The 23014-nt window shown below is 30.8% G+C and overlaps 4 protein-coding genes across 5 annotated transcripts; 2 read left to right on the top strand and 2 right to left on the bottom strand.

The window, feature by feature from the left end:
• Window positions 1–328: 328 nt before the first annotated feature.
• Pig-v (phosphatidylinositol glycan anchor biosynthesis class V) lies at window positions 329–11966 on the top strand. 2 transcript variants are annotated; one of them, XM_072910954.1, is made up of 3 exons: window positions 329–436; window positions 547–662; window positions 10077–11966. In XM_072910954.1, exon 3 carries the CDS (start codon window positions 10334–10336, stop codon window positions 11813–11815), a length of 1482 nt encoding a protein of 493 aa, XP_072767055.1. In that variant the 5' UTR covers window positions 329–436; window positions 547–662; window positions 10077–10333; the 3' UTR covers window positions 11816–11966. The 2 variants fall into 2 exon arrangements, with proteins under 2 accessions (XP_072767055.1, XP_072767046.1); XM_072910945.1 differs by having other exon boundaries at window positions 329–454.
• Window positions 929–10082, bottom strand: LOC140676154 (dual oxidase 2-like). Its single transcript, XM_072910918.1, has 26 exons — window positions 9932–10082; window positions 9450–9803; window positions 9010–9191; window positions 8651–8894; window positions 7205–7432; window positions 6994–7077; window positions 6617–6702; window positions 6252–6533; window positions 5985–6160; window positions 5782–5903; window positions 5497–5694; window positions 5317–5421; window positions 5108–5247; window positions 4736–4999; window positions 4513–4653; window positions 4243–4418; window positions 3639–4159; window positions 3332–3562; window positions 3094–3187; window positions 2766–2976; window positions 2342–2462; window positions 2029–2258; window positions 1755–1913; window positions 1517–1672; window positions 1305–1433; window positions 929–1177 (listed from the first exon to the last, which is right to left on the bottom strand). The coding sequence occupies exons 1-26, from the start codon at window positions 10023–10025 to the stop codon at window positions 1049–1051; spliced, it is 4857 nt and encodes a 1618-aa protein (XP_072767019.1). The 5' UTR covers window positions 10026–10082; the 3' UTR covers window positions 929–1048.
• On the top strand, window positions 7431–8657 carry LOC140676176 (pyruvate dehydrogenase E1 component subunit beta, mitochondrial). Its single transcript, XM_072910967.1, has one exon. The coding sequence runs from the start codon at window positions 7509–7511 to the stop codon at window positions 8589–8591; it is 1083 nt and encodes a 360-aa protein (XP_072767068.1). The 5' UTR covers window positions 7431–7508; the 3' UTR covers window positions 8592–8657.
• A 56-nt stretch (window positions 11967–12022) lies between the features above and the next one.
• On the bottom strand, window positions 12023–17346 carry LOC140676159 (probable ATP-dependent RNA helicase DHX34). Its single transcript, XM_072910931.1, has 15 exons — window positions 16538–17346; window positions 16272–16438; window positions 15980–16186; window positions 15753–15885; window positions 15427–15575; window positions 15111–15343; window positions 14843–15029; window positions 14576–14770; window positions 14291–14500; window positions 13822–14187; window positions 13549–13724; window positions 13359–13469; window positions 12939–13060; window positions 12576–12834; window positions 12023–12448 (listed from the first exon to the last, which is right to left on the bottom strand). Exons 1-15 carry the CDS (start codon window positions 17247–17249, stop codon window positions 12166–12168), a joined length of 3510 nt encoding a protein of 1169 aa, XP_072767032.1. The 5' UTR covers window positions 17250–17346; the 3' UTR covers window positions 12023–12165.
• Window positions 17347–23014: the final 5668 nt, after the last annotated feature.

Raw genomic sequence — 23014 nt, 5'->3', positions numbered from 1 at the left:
TACAGACAGCGTCTGTTTTTTTTTTTCGAAACTACAAATTTTCTATAGGTTTGTTCGCGTTGCTTGCAATCTCTAAAAAAAATATATTTTTTTTCTTCCGTCTGTAAAAATAAATATTTAAACGTAACAGGAAAAAGCGAAAAGTCTGGATGCAGAAAGTGCGAACAAATCTATAGAGAACTTGTAAAGTTCCATAGTTTCTTGCAATAACAGCCAATCAGAATTGCGTTTGAAAATCCACCGTGTCCGATAACCAATCGAATTTAGCCTCGATATTTTGTAGACATAGCATGTTATTCACTGACAAGTTTCGCGACTATATAGTTTATTATTGATGTATGGACATCAATTTCATGTCTCTTTGCGTGCATCATAGTCGTAAATATTCAACATGATGGATCATTTTAGCTAAATTTTTCATCGAATAGAGTTATCGGTAAACGTTTAGTTTAAGGTACTTTACTTAGATTTAAAAATACACTTATTCGATGTCTCTTTGTGTAAAGATAAAGGTTTTACAACATATATTTTTTTGATTGATTTTAGTATGACAGAACGGCGGGAACTTTGGACCGGCATTAGATTGACAATGCATTGGGTTGACAATGTTAGGATCACATCTATGAAGAAACTGTAAAGTATTCCTGTCCATATATATATTTGTAAGTATATATATCTAGTACTTTATTTAATCTTTTTCTTATGAAATTTGTAGATTAAAAATAGATATCTTGTGCAAAATAATTTGTGATGTAATATCAATAATATATAATTAAATCTATTAATATTTACTATGATACAACAATAGTATTAATTTCTGTTAATTGAGGAAAATAATCACAGAGAATTATTTATTATCTCCTATAATTTTAACATTAATGCAAGTACATAATAAAATATTGAGTATACAAAAATTACATACAAGATCATAATTTGTTGAAGACATATACAGGTCAGAGTAAAAAAAATGAAGATTTATTAAAATTATGATTATTATGAAACAATTCATTGAAAATAAAATTTATACTGAATATTCAGAAAGAAACTTTTAAAAACTTTTATAATGGTGTTGGAATAATGTATCGTTGATTTCTCTTAGATTAATTGCTTTACAAGCCGCATCTACTGCTTGTGTCATAGCTGGTGTACCACAACTGAAAACACCAATCTTGTTTGTCTGAAATAAAATTTCTTTAAATGCATAATGTAAAGAATTTAAAATATAATATAATGCTGATTAAAAAATTATGCGACCAATATTAAATGATTAACATTATCCACATTGATAATCAGTATATACTTACAGTAGGATGTAATTTTTGTATAGACAAGAAAAATTGAGAGAATTTCGGACGTCCGAAATGTGTTACTGCTTTCAGTCCAGTAAATAAAGATTTGTTTGAAATCTTTTGAAAATGACGTTCGCAAATATACTGAAAATCATATTTAGTTGGAGATTTTTTAGAGCCAAATTTTTTTAAATTAATATGATAACATTTGAATTTATATATCTTACTAAAAGTATCGTACGTAGATCAAATTTTTGATAAAATTGAGTAACAAAAATATGAATTGATACTGTGTTATTGACATCTGCTTTTTCAAGCTCCCTCAATATATCGACCATCCATTCAAATTGTTTTTGCGTTCTTGTTACCCAAACGAAATATACCTGCAAATTTAAATATTTTTATATATATGTTTTTCTTTTTTTATTATCATTTAATTTTTAACAGAGTTGTTAATGTTATTACCTTTTTGCAACCAAAATTTAAATTACAGTTTGACTTGAAAACAATGTCTTTAAGTATTGATGAAAAAGGTGTAACACCTATACCACCGCCAACCATGATTGCCACTTCATATTTATCCCAGTCTTGATGACCTTCCCCATATGGGCCATCCATGTGAATCTATAAATAAATAGAGATAGCAATATGTGAAAAATTTATTTCATATTAGTAGAAATTTTTTGAATATATATAAATATAGAATATCTGATAAATATAGTGATATGAAGATAATTACCACTGGCAAACTGTCATTAGACATTGTACACAATTCTAGTTTCTCTCTAATATTTGTGGTCCATGGTCCAACTGCTCGTATATGTATACTTAAACTCGTTTCATGTGGTGCAGACGATAAAGTAAAAGGATGATACTCATTTGTCTGCAATGCTGGACATGCTATTTTAATCCACTGACCAGATTTATATTGAAAATTTAAAGGTTTTGGAAATGTTATACATGTTACATCTACAACATATATATGAATAATATATATAAAGGATAAAAATAAAAACGCTAATATCGCGATAACATTTATCAAAAAGGAATACCTGATGGCAGAATTTCTGCTTTAAGTATTGGTATTTCTATCGTTACTCTGGTCACAGTTACGACTTTATCAAGAATAAATAGAATGGCTGGTCCCAAGAAGAAATAATGGAAATATGGTTCCTGTTGTAATAAATTTATAAACAAATAATTTTTAATTATATAATATGATTTTAGGTGACGTATTTTTTTATGCATAGATTTGTTCTTTTTAGTTGAACTAATGCAGCCAGTTCGATTAAAAAAAATAGCTTATATAAAAATAATTAAGAATGATATAAAGTATGTGATAAATATCGGACTCTAAATAACGCTCATAAGTGGAGCACAATAACTGAGCAGAAAAATCCTTTACTATTTTGCTTTACTTACTCATGAGCGTTAGTCCGATATTTATCAGACACTCTGTATAACAATAATAATTACTTGTACTAATCTTCCACTGCCATGTAAAATCATCAGTATGTAAAAAACTGGATACAAGGAATGTATTAGAGAGAACCAATTGTAGAATGACTTGCGTACCATCGGCAAAGAACACACAAATATTAATCCAGTTATAATGGTTAAAAATATTCCCGTTACACCGGTTATTGTACCCCAACACCAATAATGGAACTTTGGCAGCTCATGCGTACTAAATGCCAATATAATTATATGTAATATAATGATGCATATATGTAAATGTGAATAATGCTTTTAATTATCTAAAAATTAAGTGATTGACATATCTAGAAGGGAAATGTAGACTTACGCGTGGAAATAGTTACGAAACAAGCATGTCAGATCGTCAGCAGTTTGCGTAGAGATATGATAAAAATTAAAGCCGTGTCCAATTATATGTAACACTAAAAATATTAGGATGTCAGTAAATATAAGTACATTTTGTTAAAAAATTCTTCTCTCTCTTTCTGAAGTGAGTTATCTTAATTATGTTGTTAATAAATTTTATACATTGCTTAAATTAACAATAAGAAATTTTATACTCTCACCAGTAAAGACCAATGCCCAACAGGCGACATATTTGTGCATCTCTATCGCTGAATCGAAAGGAATATAAAATTGCAAAATCGTGGTTCTTAGAACAGTGATAGTGTTTTGACACATCACGATTAATAATGTGGAATAAGCAAACATCATAGCCGATGCCGCACCTCTCGTTATAGTAAGACCATAGCCTAATATTCGTCTCAAACCAGAATGTTCTCGTTGTATAGAGTAATCTATATAAAAGAGTATTATTGACAATTTACAAGGTGCAAAAATTAAAGTTAGATATTTACAGTAAAAAGAACGTACAATATACTCGCTCTGCAAAAATGCCAAGCAGAAACAGGGTGTATAAACATGCCCAGAATATTTGCAATCGTTTATTAGCGAGGTATTTCATTATAGGATACCAGTAATTGTCCGAGTATTTCTTCAGCTCTTCGACGATTTTCTCGTTCTTGTCGATAATTTCGCTATTATTTTTTTCCTCTTTCTCATTTTGTTTACTTTCGATTTTGCCTTGGATTCTACATTGCAATTCGCTTGGATCAGCATATAGACTCTCTACTGTCTTTTGTACTTCGCCGATGAATGTTGACCTAACAATTTTCACACCTGCATGAAGTTTTCTACTGTTCTTTCCATCTGCAGGCACATTGAACTCCAATTCTGCATAATTAAATTTATCATTGAAGTCGCTGAGTATCTGCTGAAAATCCCGTAAATTTATAGTTTCCTTATTCGCCAAATCGGCATGATACATCATGGATTGTACCAAAGCTTCCAATTCATCGTCCGTTATATCAGCACTACTAGTCTCCATGAATGATCTGCAAGTATTTAATGTACATGTGTAAAAAGGGCACAGGATAGTGTGTGTCAATGAAATTAAATAAATAATTTTAAAATGTACCTTAACATAGCTGAGAACTCTTCTCTTTTAAGTTTTCCTGTACCATTGATATCATACATATCAAACATCAATTTCATTTTCTCTTCTGCAGAACCCTTTAGAAATATCACCAACATATCAACAAACTCTCGAAATGATATAGAACCGTTTTTATCTTTATCCACTAGATTGAATATCTGCAAATGTGTGGGGTTGTTATAATCTTTCAACAAATATATTTCTATATTCGCATATTTGCATTTTACCTGTCAGATTAAATGTAAATATTACCTTCTTTACGAATTCAGCGTCCGACTTCATACTCAGAGCTTCCGCGAATTCTATGATGGTTAGCTCGGTGTAAATTACTTCTCTTGCAACTGTCGCATCTATCTGTAGGATTTCTTCTTCTGTATGTGCAATATGGAATGCCTAAAGACCCGCAGTTGTGAATATACTTATATTTAAATTCTTATTCAATATTATTCAAATATTTCACAAGAAAGAAAGATACCTGTGCGAATACGACGCGGAAAAACATTTCCAATTTCTTCTGACGATGCTTTTTAGTTATTGCTTGCTTGAGTAACGTTGCATGTGTGATATTAGTCATCATTTGCATTGAACAAACATTTCCCGACTTTGTAATATCTGATATAAATCTATCGAATGCTTTTATAAATGTGCTTCTCAAAAAATCGGACTCAAACTTCAATACTAAATCATAATTATGATGTACACGGATTAATACATAATGATTATCAGACGCGCAATAAACCTACGAGAAAAAAAGATTTGGTACATTTTACCATATACATACTTATCAATTACTTTATGTGCTGTTCTGCAGTAAATAAATTGGCATGTGTTAGAAAAATATATATACCATGACATTGCTATTAATGGGAAAATCGATCGCGCGTATCAAATGTCCCAATTGATTTTTCACTTCCAATTGCTTTTTTCTGATGTTTAGCATTAATATTACACATCTAAGTGCAGTTTTTGGTTCTTGCCATTCACTAGCTATTCATAAAGGAATACATTTTTGTTATACTACATATAATATAGATACATATTCCTAAAAATTCTTACCAATATATATAACGTCTATATTGTCACTATCTACTTTCTTAACAGTTTTTTTTATTGATCTCTTATCCTTAAGTTGTATCTTAAAGATTATTAATGTAATGATACCTGCATCAAAACACATTAGATAACATAATGCTCAAATCTTCATATAATGTTTAAACAATAGTAAAAAATTTTTACCGCAAAAAAATGTTGATACACCTAAAAACGTAAGAATGAAGGATACGCTGCTATTGGAGAAAAAATCATAAGTTCCAGGTTCTGTGCATTTTTCGATTGTATATTCATTTATCTGATCAGCGTGAAAACAAGGACCAGTTGTACAGTTGCCCTCTTTAACAATTTTATTATTAATACAACTGGAATGTATATCATCCACTAAAAAGAGGATACAAAATATATTTACAATTTAGTAGTATCTTTAGCTATGGTTAAACAAATTTCCGCGTGTAATTTCTACTTTACCTGTTATTGGAACTCTAAAGGGATTCCTTGGAATATCATTCCACTCCATCTTAGTGATACACATTAATACATCATAAAATGATAATTGTTCTAATCTTCGAATTTCCTCATAAGTAAAAAGTCTGGAAATAGAATCATATTAAAAACTTAATCAGTTGTACAAAAGATATAATGAAATATGCTATGGCGGTATAATTACGTACTTATTATTAAAATTTTTGTACCAAAACCTATCACTGTCGCGTATTCGTTTAAATTGATCACTGATGATATTTTGAAACAGCTCCCCGGGTCCATCGCCAGTTTCTAATATCCCACCTACCCAGATATCCACATCATCGAAGGAGTCATTATACAATCTAAGAAATTCATCTCGAATCTTAAATAACAATAAATAAAATACTTAATAAAATATATTTCGCAACACTGTATAATTAAATATAAGAATTAAAGATTTTTATATGACGTACTGTTTGATTCACGCGACTAAAATGCGATACATTTTTAATCTCTGGTAAACCGTACGCACGACGGGCGCTATTGTAATCGGGTACTCCGTGATCACGTCCTCTTTGAATATTGAGTGCCATTAAGTCTCTTCTTGAGAATTCCAGTGGCCCAAATAAACTGCCTCGCAAATCTTCAACGATTTTGTGATCCTCCTCTTCGCATAACTGAATAGCCATTCCCATTAGTAATTTTTCCACATCGATGACACTTTCTATTCTCGTTAAATTTGCATAGAGTGAATTCTAAACAATTGTTTATGTGCGTTATTACGTGCGCGCTTTGTCGAAACTTTAAAGATATATATATATATAATTATCAAACCTACTTGTGACATCCAATAATTATTGCACGTTCGAATTGGAAATGGTTCCAAGGAACAATTATTTCTGCCATAATTGCGCAAGTATACACCTGACATTGTGATTATTATTAATGTTACTAGTGCACGTTTCTATTATGACAAACGTTACACACACACACACACACATACACATGTATACACATCTACAATCTTTCATTAAATCAATACGTGTAAAACTCAACTTTTTTTGTATCACCTTATAATTAAATAAAAGACAAGCTGTATTATAGATTATAAAAATCGATATTGTTTATTTAACTGGTTTCGCTTGCCATATAAATGCATTAGGGAAATGGTATATATCTATTTAATATTAATACAAAATCGGACGCGTTATTTACCTGGTGGAACTAAAGTGTGTCCAAAGCGAAAAGCGGCCGATTGGAAAAATTGCTCTATCTGCGGATCGATATTGGAGTTGTAACCTTTAAATAACGAATAAATTATCAACTAGGATTATACAAATTGCAAGTAAACAAACAGTTACATTAACAACAACATATACGTAAAGCGTTTATCAATGCTGTCACATTATTGACTATTTTTATTTACCCTTATATGTAGGAAGTTTGTTCCCCAACCATGAAGGCAACCATTCATTGATGACAATGTGTTGCTGAGTCGCTATCACCCATTTACGAGCCTCGTTGTAAATCTTATCACTCGACCAATTTGGATTGTGACGTTTAATATGAGACGCTACAAAATTGTGCCATCTGAACCATATTATACCAAAAGTCAGCAGGAACGGATTTTCATTCCCTCGCGGATTTCCCAATTCTAAAACATTCGTATCAAGTTGCGTGTCAATAGCTAAATATTATATCGAATAGAAATATTTATTCTCCTGTCCAAAATGTATTTTCTTTGTCCGTTGAGAGAGAAATTGATGCTGCGAGCAACGCAGCATCTTTGTGTTAGTAAAACGTCCCGCAGATCCGTCACAAAGATGACTGTACGAGACGCGCTAAATATGGCCCTCGACGAGGAGTTGGCTCGAGATGAGAAGGTATTTATCCTCGGAGAGGAAGTGGCCGAGTTCGACGGCGCTTACAAGATCACGCGCGGTCTCTGGAAGAAGTACGGCGACAAGCGGATGATCGATACACCGATCACAGAGGCCGGATTCTGTGGTATAGCGGTCGGCGCGGCGCTCCTAGGTTTGAAACCGATATGCGAGTTCATGACCTTCAATTTCGCCATGCAAGCTATTGACCGTATCATCAACGGCGCCGCCAAGAATCTCTACATGTCTGCCGGAAGATATCCCGTCCCCCTTCTGTTTCGCGGTCCGAACGGTAACGCCAAGGGTTTGGCTGCACAGCATTCTCAATGCTTTGCCGCATGGTACATGAGCACACCCGGCTTGAAGGTAGTGTCACCGTCAACCTGCGAGGACTACAGAGGCTGCCTCAAGGCAGCCGTGCGCGATCCCGATCCTGTCGTCATGCTGGAGAGCGAATTACTTTACAACCTCGAGTTTCCCGTCTCTGATCAAGCTATGGATAAGGACTATCTGATACCCATTGGCAAGGCTAAGGTGGAGAAACCTGGTAAACATATCACTCTGGTGACGCACGGCCAAGCGTACGTGTATACGCTTCAAGCGGCCGAGATATTGGCCGGACAAGGGATCGAGGCGGAGGTTGTCAATCTGCGCTCGCTCAGACCTTTGGACTGGGATGTCGTGTTCAAATCGATCGGCAAGACACACCGATTGATGACTGTCGAACTGGGCTGGCCGAGATGCGGAGTAGGATCCGAGATCGTCGCGACGGTAATGGAAAATCCGGTGTTTTTTCAGCTCGACGCACCAGCAGTGCGATGCGCCGGTGTAGACGTTCCGATGCCTTATTCGGAGAAGATTGAATACGAGTGCACCCCAAAGGATCATCATATAGCCGACGCCGCTAAACGCGTCTGCGGCACAAAATTCTGATACTCGTTTATTTTAATATTATATTATAATATTTGTATGAATAAAGTTTTACTACTCACTGAAATATCTGGTGACACTCTCGGTATAGTGTCGTGAAACGTATTGATGATGATGAAGAGGCGGCGGTGGATTGGCCATCGGTAATCGGACGGTATTGTAGTCGGGATATAAACCAAAGTATGATGATGCGAGTTGCCCATCCGGCTGCACTATTCCACTGCTATTTGTTCTTAAAACGTCGGACCATGCTTTAGACGTACCGTAAATCAATCCACCGTCTAAGAATGGCGTAATCTCGTTTAGCTGCAACGTATTGATACTTGATATTGAATGATATAGAACGTAATGAAATAGAACTATCGTTCGATAGAACGAGCACAGTACTTTATTAGATTAAACATTAGCAAACAAACGTTACCTGTTGACGAGGATTGTTTGGCGAATGACCGGTTCGATGATCGTACCGCGTGCGTAAAACCGGCATTTCTGTGTGTCCTGGTTTAGTTCTGTATCGATGATTTTCCGGAATCTTTATGTTGATATATTCGGGTGGGCACGCCGATCTCTGAGCATCTAAAATTTCCTCTACCACTTGCTGACCTAAAGATACATTTTTTTTTTTTCAAATTATATTGCCGAGTATCATAAATATCTCTTATGATTTTTACCACAAATATATTTAAATATATGTGTATTTATTCTATATATATTCATACTTGACTTAAATATTTATTTAAAAAATTTGTTTACAAGTCACTTTATATAGAAATATCTATACAATTTCCATAAATTTGCAAATATGCAACTTGATTTAATTTTAAAAGCAGTAGTGTGTGATATGTTATCATTTTCGCGTACCGAAAAATACAAGTAAAGCGTTTCTCCCCGTTCGTGATTTTGATCCAATTTTTCCGCTCAACAGTTTCTCACTTATCTCTAATGGTTCTGGTCTGTTAGAACCTGAAGGCTTGTATACTCCATCTTCATAAGTGGCTGGCAGTCTTCTTAGCAGTGGAGTGTCAACTGCACCTAGTTCGGGTTTACCAATATTATTGTTCCATCCATCATAACTGGGATATTCGATTCCACTGCGATACTGGGAGCATTTATTCGGTTCATGATTATTTTTTCCCCAACATCCAGTAAATAACCAATCTGTTAAATCTTCGTCGAATGTTTTATCAACTAATTTTTTATCCGGCTTTTTTAAATCTGGCAGGTATAGAAACATATTTTAATATCTTGTCAGTTTAATACAAATAATATAAATACAATAAAAATAAGATATAAAACTATTAGATTTCTACGATTTATAATGAAAAATGTATACAAAAACGTACGCAAGTTCGGATCTGGCGGTTTTATTGTGATGTTCTGCGCAACAATTAATGAAAAATTAATTGTGATAAGGAATAAATTAAATATAAAATACATGTTGTCTTCTATATAATATATATGAAGTTATATAAAAATTATCTGTTTCAGTGCACTGTCCACTCACTAATAGATCTGCAGCAACTTTGTACTCGAAGGATATCGAGCGGCTCGATTCGACCACTTCCTCTCTCTGCATGATAAGAATACAGGAAAGGAATATAGGATATGAATCATCGATGAATATAAAAATAAACGAGCGAGATGATTAAAAGTCTATTTAATAATTTATTGTTATTACAATTGAGTAGATATAAATATTTCATTTACGTTGTTGTGAAATTAAGATAGACAACAAATTGCGCAAAATGTATTCGCCAAGAAAGAAAGTTCTTTGGTTCGCAATCGTCAGTAGAATCGCGATATTAATATTGCAAACAATTTTCAATGCATTAATTCCCGATCATCGTGCGGATGCGTTTAAAAGACCTTTGAATTCCGCAGAGAAAGTGGGGTCCCTGTGGGATCACATAATATATTTTTTATTCAACGGCCTTACACGTTGGGACGGAGAATATTTTTTACATATTGCGAAACACGGATATACGTACGAGAATACTATTGCCTTTTATCCATTGTATCCAGCTTTGATTCGCATCGTTGCTATTGTTTTGACGAAGATATTTCCCGTATTAAACAGTCAAAGTACCATGATCGTTGCCGCGACGCTTATCAATTTCGCGTGTTTCGTAAAATCAACTCTCATACTTTACGATCTTACGGTGTACGTATTTCAGAATACCGTAACGGCTTACAAAGCAGCGATACTTTACTGTATAAATCCAGCCAGCATATTTTTCACGGCCATATATTCGGAATCTATGTTTGCATATTTAACATTTTATATCATGCTCGGCGGTATGAAATATACATCTACCATTTATTTTCCATTGGCATTATCGATTTTAACGAGATCGAATGGTATCGTTAATATGGGCTTCCCTATATATTTCGGACTTAAGAATTTGTGTAATTCTATGGCGAAAGAAATTGCGAAACATAAAGGAAAACGCAAAATGCTATGTATTTTTAAAGTAATCACATTAAAAAATTGTTTCACTATCTTGAGCACAATAATTATATCGCTGTCTCCGCTTTTTCTTTTACAAATATACAATTATATTAAATTTTGTACTCCTACACATAATAAATCGTTATTGCCAGTTCACATTTTACAGTATGCTACAGAAAATAATCTAATATTACCAGGCATGACAGGTTCAATATGGTGTAATGCCACTATACCTTTAGCATATTCATATGTACAACAGACATATTGGAATGTTGGATTCTTAAGATATTATCAATTTAAACAAATACCAAATTTTATCTTAGCCTGCCCGATATTGTTTATTATGTTGCAATGTATAAAAGAATTTGCTTGCGAATATAAGGATGAATTATACTTGTTAGGACTTTTTAATAGTAAAAGAAAAAACGGAAATAATACCAAAGTAAAGAAATATCCAATAAGTATGTTCGTTTTTGTGGTACATGGATTATTTTTAACTGTGGTTTGCTTATTTTTCACACATATTCAAGTCAGTACACGTTTATTAGCTTCTGCAAGTCCTTTGTTGTATTGGTATTGTGCTTTGATCATGTCTCATAGGTATATCGATCATATTGATTTACGATATGAAAATGAAGAGAACATTTACTCGAAATGGAAAGTATTTTTCTTAACACAAGAACAATATACATTGCAAGATAAACTTGTACTATTCTATTTTATAGGATACACAATTATAGGATGCTTATTGTTTTCAAATTTCTTGCCATGGACTTGATACATTCCATGTGTGTATATTTAAGTTTTTTGTTAAGGTTTTTAAATTTTTTTTATTTATTGTAAATACTGTATTTGTTAATTTTTATATATAAAGAATAAAGAAACCTTGTAGGTAAAAACTTGTAAATTTTAGTATTAACATATATTTAATATATTAATTTTATTTAAGAGATATTTAACTTTATGTATGTTGTAAAAACACATATGTACACTTATAAGTATATGTCTTACATATCTAGAATTCTGTGAATATCTGTCAAAAAAAATGTTAGTATATTTATTTATATAAACTATTTTCTTTTAATAAATATGTTTTCTATTTATATACAATCCAATGTTGCAGATATCTTAGCTCGTTTTAATATGTAGTTTTTTATGTTTCAATATTTCGATAGGTGTAAGATATAACATTTGCGAACAATCAGGACATTCATATGCCTGACTATTACGTTTACGCATGATAGTTTCACTTTCTTTATCGATATTGGTTGTGTGTGTAGTTGTACAACAGTTTTGATGCTGAAGTTTTTCTATACTCGATAGAACTGCTTGAAAATCACAATTTTGACAATGCCATTCAGTTTCGCGCATTTCTGTAATTAGCTTTTCACTCCAGTCAGTTTCCTTTATGCTATAATTTAATAAAATAAATATATATATAATAAAATAAATTTTTATAATATAATATATAATAAAAATTTAATAATAAAAAAAGATGAATAAATTTTTGTATTAATCCAATATTCTTTTGCACTCACCAATTATATATAATACTGTCTGTTAGATGAACTCCACCTTTAGTTACATTTGGTATACTCTTAAAATCCGCTTGAAAAGGATTAGGCTCTATGCATGTGTCATTATTATCACTGCCAACATATATCATTTTTAAATCAGCCGGTAGCAACCGTTTTATCGTATATGGTACTGTAGTGTGCATATATTCGATCAATTCTTGAGTAAGAGTTTGCTCAATTTTACTAAAATCTTTTGTTTCATCGTTTACTTCATCAGATCCTGAAAAATAAGATATTTATATTAATCTCAGTATAAATATTAGATAAAGAAAGGGAAAGGAAAAAAATACAATTCAATCATGTCAAAAGTAATACACTTTGTACCTTTCAATTGCTGATTTAATAAGAAATCCCATTTATTTCTCAATTTGGTCGCTTTCATCAATAAAGTTTGACCACTGTCAGGAACAGGAAATTCTAACATGAGCCATGAATCACATGCTATTCTGCAAAGTGTAAATCCATTTGTATTTGTATTTGACTAATATTATTTCTCTTTTTTTATTGAAAAAAATAAAAATGAAACAAACTTATATAAAATTAGGATAAATATTTGGATTAACTTACACCTCACATTTTCATTTTTATATAACAGAGGGTAAAAAGAGAACGCCTCAAAATTCAAAATGTATATTACTTAGGAATGTACCTCTTATCATATGAGATAAAAATGATTCGTAAGATGTAAGTTAATCCAAACATTTACCAAAATTAGTATATGTATAGGCATAATATATTACTTACAAGGAGAATATACTATTTGTATCTATTTCACGTGCAAATAGCAACAATGTTTGTGCGGCAGGCATTCTTAAAGTATTTACCAGATATGGTTTTGTAGTTTCCAAGAGAGATCTGTCACATTTATTGTAATGAATTAAATTTACTCATATTTGTTCAAATTATATTGTAAAATAAATAAATAAAAACTTACAGATATACTAGTATCTGATGTTTAGGACTAACAGGACTTTTACTTTTAAATCCTGGTATCGATATTATATCAGCTTCTTCAATTTGCAAAAGTTGCTGATGATTTCCAAAGAAACTCATTGGATGCAACGCAACATATGGTTTTGCTTTTGTATGAAATAATTGCTCATTCATTGACTGAATAATAATTTAAAGAAAATTTTTACTATCATTACATAGACACAATATAAATAAGTATATAAATTACAAATCATAGGATATGTGATTTTTGTACCTTGCAATAATTATACTCATCAGCACAAGCAAATTGTGGATATAAGCCACTGCATAATATCAGTTTCAACATTGTCAAATCTTTATAGCTGCACGCGGTAGACGCTGTCAAAAGATTCTGTACTTGACTCGAATCATTTCTCATTCGAAATTCTATATCTTTTATGTCGAGCTCTCCATTGTCATCATTATCTTCCAATTGTATGTCAAATGTCTCTACTTTTAATTGTTTACGTTTTCTAGGTTCATTTTGCTTGAAAGTTCTTTTGAGAGACTTTAACAGTTTCAGTTCTCCATGCCTTATTGCACGTTCCGCACTAGTCATGGAAGAGTTTGGTTCTGGGAGACTTTTGAGTAATTTGCAGTCCTATTTAAATGTATCCTCCATAAAATATATTATAATACTAGATATATAATAATATTAAAAGTATATAGGTATCTGTGAGAAAACTGCATGAAAGATGACTAACTTGAAGTAATTCTTTAAATTGAGTCCTCAATTTTATCATTTCGTAAAATCGTTGCTCCTCTAAACCTCTTCTTCGGCACCACTTTTTGCTACTGTTACCGCTGCCTCTATATTCTTGAGAGTTTTCTTGCTTCACTTCTAGCCATTCTTTAAACGCGTTCAGTAAAGTTATCGGATCACCATGGTCAGATTCTAATCTTTTCCTAGATGTCTTTAATATTATCGATATTGTTTTATGATAAAATTAAATGTTTATAGCATACTTTTATTTATTAACATTAATTACCTCGCATTCTGGATCTCTGTATGCTCTATTAGTGAACGGTGTTTGTATACTTAGGGCAGCGGCCAGTGATAATATGGGTTCGACTTGATGGAAAATGGATCCCATTATTAACATCTTTCCTATTGTAATATCAACAGGTAGTCGTGCCAAGGTTTTACCAATACATGTGATTTTTTCATTATCTGTGAGTGCACCCTGGTCAAAATATTAGCACTTAACATATAATCTTTTATAAAAAAGCAAAAATGCAATATTTAAAATACCAACATGATCTTTTAAGGATAATATAGCGTTTTCTATACTATCAGCTGGTGGTGGCTCTATGAATGGAAACTTTCGCGCATCAGGAAGTCCCATTGCTATCATTTGTAACAGTGAAGAGTCTAAGGGTACACGTTGTAATTCTGGCGTCGAATATCTTTCCAATATTTTATATTCTTCCTCTGAATAAATTCTATAAAACAACATTGCCTTTTACACACTCAATTTTGTAATATGTCAATATTATTTGTGACAAGAATCATTGATTATTTACCTATAACAAACTCCAGGTCCAGTCCTTCCTGCTCTTCCTTTTCTCTGTTCTGCACTAGCTTTGCTTATCCAGAATTCTTTTAGCCTTTGCATTTTACATGACGGATCGTAACTCATTTCCTTCACTTTTCCACTATCGGCGACAAATCTGATTCCATCAATGGTAATGGAAGTTTCTGCAATATTAGTTGCAACAATGCACTTTCTAACACCTTCAGGCGCATAGTCAAATACCTAAAGAAAGCAAAATTATTCTCTCATATTTTTTTATGATAAAACAAAAATAATTTACAAAGATAGCATTACATGAGAGATACCTTGTCTTGTTCAATAATAGAAAGGGTACTATGAAGTGGTAAAACTATCCAATTATTCTTCTTTGTACTATATTCCTTGGCAGCCTCTACGACTGCAGTAATTTCACTTATTCCACTTAAGAATATTAATAAATCACCCTTCTCATTGGCTGAAATATTTTTATCATTGTAATTTTAATAATGTAATTGTAATTTTAATTAAAATATAATAAACAGTGTATAATCTTATTTTTTAATTAATCTTTATTACTATTAATGTAATTATTTCTGCAGAACTTGGAGTTTGTTACTAAATTTATGAATTAAAATATAGGTTCCTTTCTCACCTGGATATTTTTGATCAATCATTTGCATTATTTGCACATATGGACTTGGATTAAAACGATCATTTTTGTATCTAAGATCTTCTACAGTTACAGGTCGGTAGAACAACTGAATAGGATATAATCTTCCAGGAACCTAAATATATATATATGATAAATCTCAGTATTAAAATATTTCAAATCAGTTAAACTGTTTAAATACTTTATATGTGACATAAAAAAGCTCTTACTTCTATTATTTTAACATCTTCCTTTGCAAAATAATTATTAAAAAGCTCTATATTAATAGTGGCAGACATTAATATTAATTTCAAATCAGATTTTTGACAAATAATACATTTCATAATGCCCAATAAGAAATCTCCATGCAGATGACGTTCGTGCACTTCATCTAAGACTATTACATCATATGCAGATAATGTTGATTCACCCGACAGCTACAAAACAATTTATAATATATATAAAACTTTTTTTGACTTTAGTAAAAAAAAAAAAAAAAAATGCAAATAATGAAATACTTACTTGTCGTAACAATAAACCTTCAGTTATGAATGTAATATTTGTATTTTGGTTTCTCTGTTTTTCAAAACGTATCTGATATCCTATTCTGCTTAGATTCTCACTCAATGTTTCGAAAGCGACACGTTTTGCTAATGAGATACATGCTATTCTTCGGGGCTGTGTACATGCTGTATTACAAATTATGAAATAATTAAATCATATCATTAAATAGACAATCATTTAGATATAAGAAATATTTAAATTAACAATTAACTGTAGGATTATACCTATTTTTTGAAAACCAGCTTCATACAAATATTGAGGTACTTGAGTAGATTTCCCACAACCTGTATCTCCTGCTATGATTACTACTTTCTCCTTTTTCACCGTCTCAATAATTTCATCTTTATATTGTGCGACTGGTAAATTGGCTTGTGTGTCCCTAAGTTTTTTTAATTTGTTGAACTTTTCCTTTTGCTTAAAGTCCAAGTACAGGACTATTACATCCCTGAACTTTAGCAGTCGCAATTTTGTCAGCTGTTTTATTTCAGGGACTCGCGCAAATAATTCTCCGTACGACAGATTGAGTTTGAAATTTAGACAATGAGACTTGTGATATTTGTCTGGCACTCCAATGGAATTTAAAGCTGTGGAATCGGCCACGGATTCGTTGCTGTCGCTTAATTGTTTTTTGACAGACTCGTATTTCTCGACGAATTTCCAAAAGTCCACGACGTCGTGAATAAGATTCGAATTCGCTGCAAAGATCTTATTCAATTCGTGTTTATAATTACTAAAGCAGAAGTCTCGATCGCTCTCTTCGCGATGACTTGCCGAGGAAGATTTATGCGACTCCCGATCATTTCGCGAGGACTTTGACGAGCAGCTGCGCTCGTCGATCTTGTTATCGTCATGATGTCTCTTCCTATGATACCTGTCATTTTCACGCGTACGTTCGGGGCTGGACGAACGACGTTTCGTGCTACTCCTCGACGACATTCTTAATTCATATGTCGCGCTATAACCTCACTTTTAATTAATATATAACATAGAGAAACCTGAGAGACACTACGGCCCGCCGGGCCCGGTTTTACGTAACCCTGAAAGCGATACGCCCTCTGTGGACATAACATTGAACTACATAGCCAATGTCCACGAATGTTCTCAATCGATAACGCATAACGTGCAGTTTTGGTTGCGATCCGTGCTATGTCCACTAAATTTATTAACACATTTTGCTTATTCATTTTCACCTAAAAATAATTAGTTATTTCTCCACACTGGCAATAATTTATTCTTAATATCAAATAACCAAGTAAATATTGTCAATATTCTAATTTTGTCAATAATATCTTGATTTTTTGTAATTCTTTTTCTTTTATTAAACGCTATTTTTACATTCTACATTTTACAAATTAAAACTTATTTTATATGAAAAAAAATTTTCTTTCAACAAATTAATAATTTAGAGTATTATATTGTTCTATAAATACAATAATAAACTTTTAGATATCGATAGATTTAATTAAATGAAATAAAGATCAGATATATATATATATATATACAGGGTTCGCCATATATATATATATATATGTGTGTGTGTGTGTAAACACACAAAATTTTTTTAATTAGAGAAAAATGATAATTTTTTACTTATTTAAGTAAAAATTGTCCGAATTATATCGTGTTCGCTGTCACAATCGTAAAAATTTCATTAATTCTCATTACATATTATTTTAAAAAAGATAAAATAAAAAATAAAAGTTTTAATTTTTACTTGACAAGTATTTTAATTTATATAGTTAAAGCATTAGAGCTAAAAAAAATCCCAGCTAAATATTTATAATCGTATAAATTCTTGTATTATTAATAAAAAAGTTTATGCAAGACACTTTCTGTAACTAATCGTGATTTGAAAAGAAAAGGAAAATTACTTATCAAAATTAATTAACCGAGATCATTGTTGCAAGAGACACTTATATAACTATATATATAATACATAAATACATATTTATAATATAATATAAATTTTAGTAGCAAATGTCCATTTGTAAAATTGTTTTTTTGTTATCATTGGATTAATGATTTCAAATATTAAATAACATAATGGTAAGAAAAAAATATCCATTTTAATATATATTCTTACATTATCTTATAAGAATATCTGAAACTATATTACCCTTCAGAGAATTTCTCTCTTAAACTAACAATAAGAGTATTCTTTTGGCGCTTATTTTAAAAAAAGATATTATAAAAATAAATAAAATATTCTTATAATAAAATGAGAATATAATTTTTTCGGTGTAAGTATAAAATATATTTACATGCATATTAACCTCTGTCGGCAGATCATTAAAGATTTGTATCTTTAAAACTATTTAAACTCATATATACGTATATATAGTTGAAATAAATATTTCACGTATATCTTATATAAAATTAGAATAAATATCATATTTTTATTTTAAAAGTATTACACCTTTTCCTTCAATTTTTATATACAAATAGATAATAAATAATCTATAACTGACAATAAATAATCTATTTTAACAAAAGATTCAAAATAATGGAGTAAAAATTTAACATAAAATTTTATCTTAAAATATAATACGTACAAAAAGAATGTATAAAAAGAAATTCTTCTATGATTTAAAATTGACTCAGAATTCATTAGAATGCACTATATCTTGCCGTCCGAGGGTTAAAGCAACGAATTTATCTACAATCTACATCTTTATCTATAAGTCTATTAATCTACATCTACAAATCTCTACACAAATCCGTTGCTTTAAAATATAATAAAAGCTTTTTGTCACTCACCGACACTGATGCGCAACAGCGGAGTTGTCGATATTGAAGCTATATGTTATCTGTAACATACAAATATAAAGTCCAAATTATAGCAGCGATTTTAAATAATTAATATTAAAGAATTTATTATTATACGTAATAAATTTATATTCGATGCGTACAATAATAAGCAGATATATATAAATATGGAACAATTTTGTAAATTAAAAAAAAATTTTTTTTTAAATAAAAACTTTATAAGATTTATGTAAAAATCTTTATCTCTGAGTTTCTCTTCATTAAATCATTCAAATAAATGAATCGAATTCATTCGTATAAAGGATTTATAATAATTAATCTACAAATAATAATATACAAATTATATTTACCCTGGGGTTGCTCCACCGATGCAGGATGCCTCTCCTAGGCCTCTTCCTCCTCTCAGGTTGTAAGGGACGTCAGGAACTATTGTTTTATACGCGCGATATACTTTTTTTAATTTGCTGAAACGGCACAAAAATAAAATCGCGCAATATTTTAAACCGTACGAAAGTAAAAACGCGCGATAGTTTGGACGGCACTCCCGCACTTTTACGCGCGATACTTTAACGGCACTTCCGAATTTCGGAACGATCGAAAATCCCATTTTATCACGCGCGAGAATAATACTTGGAGTCGACAGGTCGGGCACGATCAAACTCCGACGAAAGAAAGATCAAAATCAGGATAAATGAACGAAAACACGATCGTGATCGTGACAAAGTCGAGACAAATGTCAAACACAATAGCGCGCTATATGTCACTAACGTCGAATATTATTATTTTATTTCGGAGTTCTTTTAGACGTACTTTAACACGTTCAGATTTATCGAAATATTATTACATATTATTCGTATTATTATTACGTATTATCGTCGCGAGAAACGTGTACGGCGCGCTCGACCTCGAGGCGACCGAACGCGAGGCGCACATGCCGGCGCCGGCGCCGGAGTAAAAACACGTGCGCACACTACGCCCGCCGAAGTCACAATGAATGACTCACCGTTGTCACGAATTACGTACGCCGTACGCGCCGGGCTCCCCTCTCTTACTATGGAATGCGTGACGTCAAAGACAAGGTCGAGTATGCTCATTCTTTCTCTCTTTCTCCTCGCGCCAGACAATAACAAATACGCACTATACTACTTGATGCAATTTAACGCGTTGAAATATGTACAATCAAATGATTCTAAAATACATGTAAAATTCCTTAACTAAAATATTATTATTCGATATAATGCGATATATTTAAAATACATGAAACGCGATTACGAAATGTGTAAAATACTTTAACGAAATCAATCTTATAACATTTGCCGTATAACTGTTTAACGATTTCTTTATTTATATTCGTTGAATATTATATCAATGATGTGAACAATTATTTGTAAAAGTGATAGAAATTTATATTATAAATAATAGATATACCGGCATATATTTATAGACGTATAATAATTGAATATAAATTAATAAAGAAAAATATGTACAAATTTACTGCCTGTATTTATTACATTTACTAAATATGTATAACTCTATGTAATTATAGAAATTTCTCATATTATATTAAATAAATATTCTCTCTTTTATCGTAACTATTCAATTATTCATGTATATTACGTATGTTTGTTTCTTTTCTATCAGAAAAAGAAAAAGAAAGAGAGAAAAGAACAAATATTCTATCACTAAAAATTAATGTATTAAATACAATTTATTAATATTTTAATATTTGTTTATTATAAAAAAGTTTTTTATTAGATGTGCCTGTTTTTATTATAGCTTATACTATTTAATTTATTCGATTAAAATATGAATTTTTATTAATAAAATATTTTACATAAATATCGGCAATGTACTTCACGAGCAATAATGTATCTTAAAACGCTCGAAAATTCGCTTCTGAATGATTAAGAAAACATGATTCGCAAAGAAGGTATCGCTAAAATCCGCGGGAAGAACGATACCTTCTTTGCGAATCATGTTTTCCTATTCATTTAGAAGCGAATTTTCGAGCGTTTTAAAATACATTACTGCTCGTAAAGTATGTTGCCGATATTTATGTAAAATATTTTATTAATAAAAATTGAACTTTCGAGCAGCAATTAATAAAGTTTTCCCTTTTCCCGAAATTAGTATATCAAACGGATTCTGTTGTTAAAATTGTAATAAACCAAAAAGGTGAATCAAACAGTTCAATAAAATTATAATAATTAAATAAAATAAAATTAAAATAAATTATATAAATAATATGTATTTATATATATTTTAATATAAATATATATAAAATATAACTTTTCAATCATTGAATAGAATCATTTAATTTTGTGCTTATATATATTATTCTCTCTTAATCTCTCTCTCTCTCTCTCTCTCTCTCTCTCTCTCTCTCTCTCTTTCTTTTTTCAAAAACAAGCAATTTATTTTATGATATTTAATTTTATAAATACTTGTATTATTAATAAAAAAGTAGATGCGAGACGCTTTTTGTAACAACTAATCGTGATTCTAAAAGAAAAGGAAAATTACTTATCAAAATTAATTAACCCAAATCATTGTTGCAAGAGACTCATATATAAGTATATTTATAATATAATTTTATTTTATTTAATTACTGTAATTTTATACATCTATTGACTCGTTTAATTCATCTATTTGTCGCTTTTAATTTACAATTTTAATAGCAGGACGTTTGATATATTAATTTCGGGAAATGAAACTTTATTAATTACTGTTAATTAATGCCGATTATGCAGTTGACATACTCATACGCGGTTAATAATATGTGTCTTTTAATATCCTCGAAAGTTCAATTTTTATTAATAAAATATTTTACATAAATATCGGCAACATACTTTACGAGCAGTAATGTATTTTAAAACGCTCGAAAATTCGCTTCTAAATGAATAGGAAAACATGATTCGCAAAGAAGGTATCGTTCTTCCCGCGGATTTTAGCGATACCTTCTTTGCGAATCATGTTTTCTTAATCATTCAGAAGCGAATTTTCGAGCGTTTTAAGATACATTATTGCTCGTGAAGTACATTGCCGATATTTATGTAAAATATTTTATTAATAAAAATTCATATTTTAATCGAATAAATTAACCGTTTGAGTGCGGAAGAATTTTCTTATGTATATGCTAAAATTGCGGAATGAAATGCGTAGTTATTTTTTTTGGAAAATAATAAAAATGGTTATAATTAACTCTAATTATTATAAAAAAAGGAATTTTTACTAACAAAAATGTTTTTTATTCTCACTTATTACATGAGTGTTTTGCTGCACAAATTCCATGAATTCGTTTTTTACATATAGCACAAATTAAGTTGGATCGTTTAATTCCATTTCCATTTTTTTTACTGCAAACCTCACACTGTCGCAAGTTTCGTCCAGGCAATTTTTCTAAAGAAAACTTTTTACTTATTGGTAGTCTTTCTGTTTCATTTTTGCTAAAAACTAAAATGGAAAACTAAAAAAAAAAAAAAACTAAAAAAAAAAAAAATATATAAACTAAAAACTGAAAAAAAAAAACTATAAACTGAAATGGATATAAATACAACTGTTCTCAATTAATACGAAAATTATACTAATGAACAGCAGCGCGATCGCGCTTCTCCGCATTTTTGGCATAGGACAAGCGAAGCGCGATAGCGCTTCACCGCACTCAAACGGTTAAATAGTATAAGCTATAATAAAAACAGGCACATCTAATAAAAAACTTTTTTATAATAAACAAATATTAAAATATTAATAAATTGTATTTAATACATTAATTTTTAGTGATAGAATATTTGTTCTTTTCTCTCTTTCTTTTTCTTTTTCTGATAGAAAAGAAACAAACATACGTAATATACATGAATAATTGAATAGTTACGATAAAAGAGAGAATATTTATTTAATATAATATGAGAAATTTCTATAATTACATAGAGTTATAC

The sequence above is a fragment of the Anoplolepis gracilipes genome, chromosome 1, assembly GCF_047496725.1.
Source record: "Anoplolepis gracilipes chromosome 1, ASM4749672v1, whole genome shotgun sequence".
Taxonomy (NCBI): Eukaryota; Metazoa; Arthropoda; class Insecta; order Hymenoptera; family Formicidae; genus Anoplolepis; species Anoplolepis gracilipes.
This window is presented reverse-complemented; position numbering and strand designations above follow the sequence as displayed.

What these genes read in the sequence shown, in the direction of transcription:
- Pig-v (XM_072910954.1), top strand. Translation starts at nt 10,334, where the DNA reads ATGTATTCGCCAAGAAAGAAAGTTCTTTGGTTCGCAATCGTCAGTAGA.
- LOC140676159 (XM_072910931.1), bottom strand. Translation starts at nt 17,249, where the DNA reads ATGTCGTCGAGGAGTAGCACGAAACGTCGTTCGTCCAGCCCCGAACGT. An exon ending in GGACCTGGAGTTTGTTATAG is followed by an intron (nt 15,030 to 15,110) that starts GTAAATAATCAA and finishes GTTGTTTTATAG; the next exon opens with AATTTATTCAGAGGAAGAAT. An exon ending in GACAGTATTATATATAATTG is followed by an intron (nt 12,449 to 12,575) that starts GTGAGTGCAAAA and finishes ATTAAATTATAG; the next exon opens with CATAAAGGAAACTGACTGGA.
- LOC140676176 (XM_072910967.1), top strand. Translation starts at nt 7,509, where the DNA reads ATGTATTTTCTTTGTCCGTTGAGAGAGAAATTGATGCTGCGAGCAACG.
- LOC140676154 (XM_072910918.1), bottom strand. Translation starts at nt 10,025, where the DNA reads ATGTATTTTATATTTAATTTATTCCTTATCACAATTAATTTTTCATTA. An exon ending in TTTTGCAGAGCGAGTATATT is followed by an intron (nt 3,563 to 3,638) that starts GTACGTTCTTTT and finishes TCTTTTATATAG; the next exon opens with ATTACTCTATACAACGAGAA. An exon ending in TTGGGCATTGGTCTTTACTG is followed by an intron (nt 3,188 to 3,331) that starts GTGAGAGTATAA and finishes TAATATTTTTAG; the next exon opens with TGTTACATATAATTGGACAC.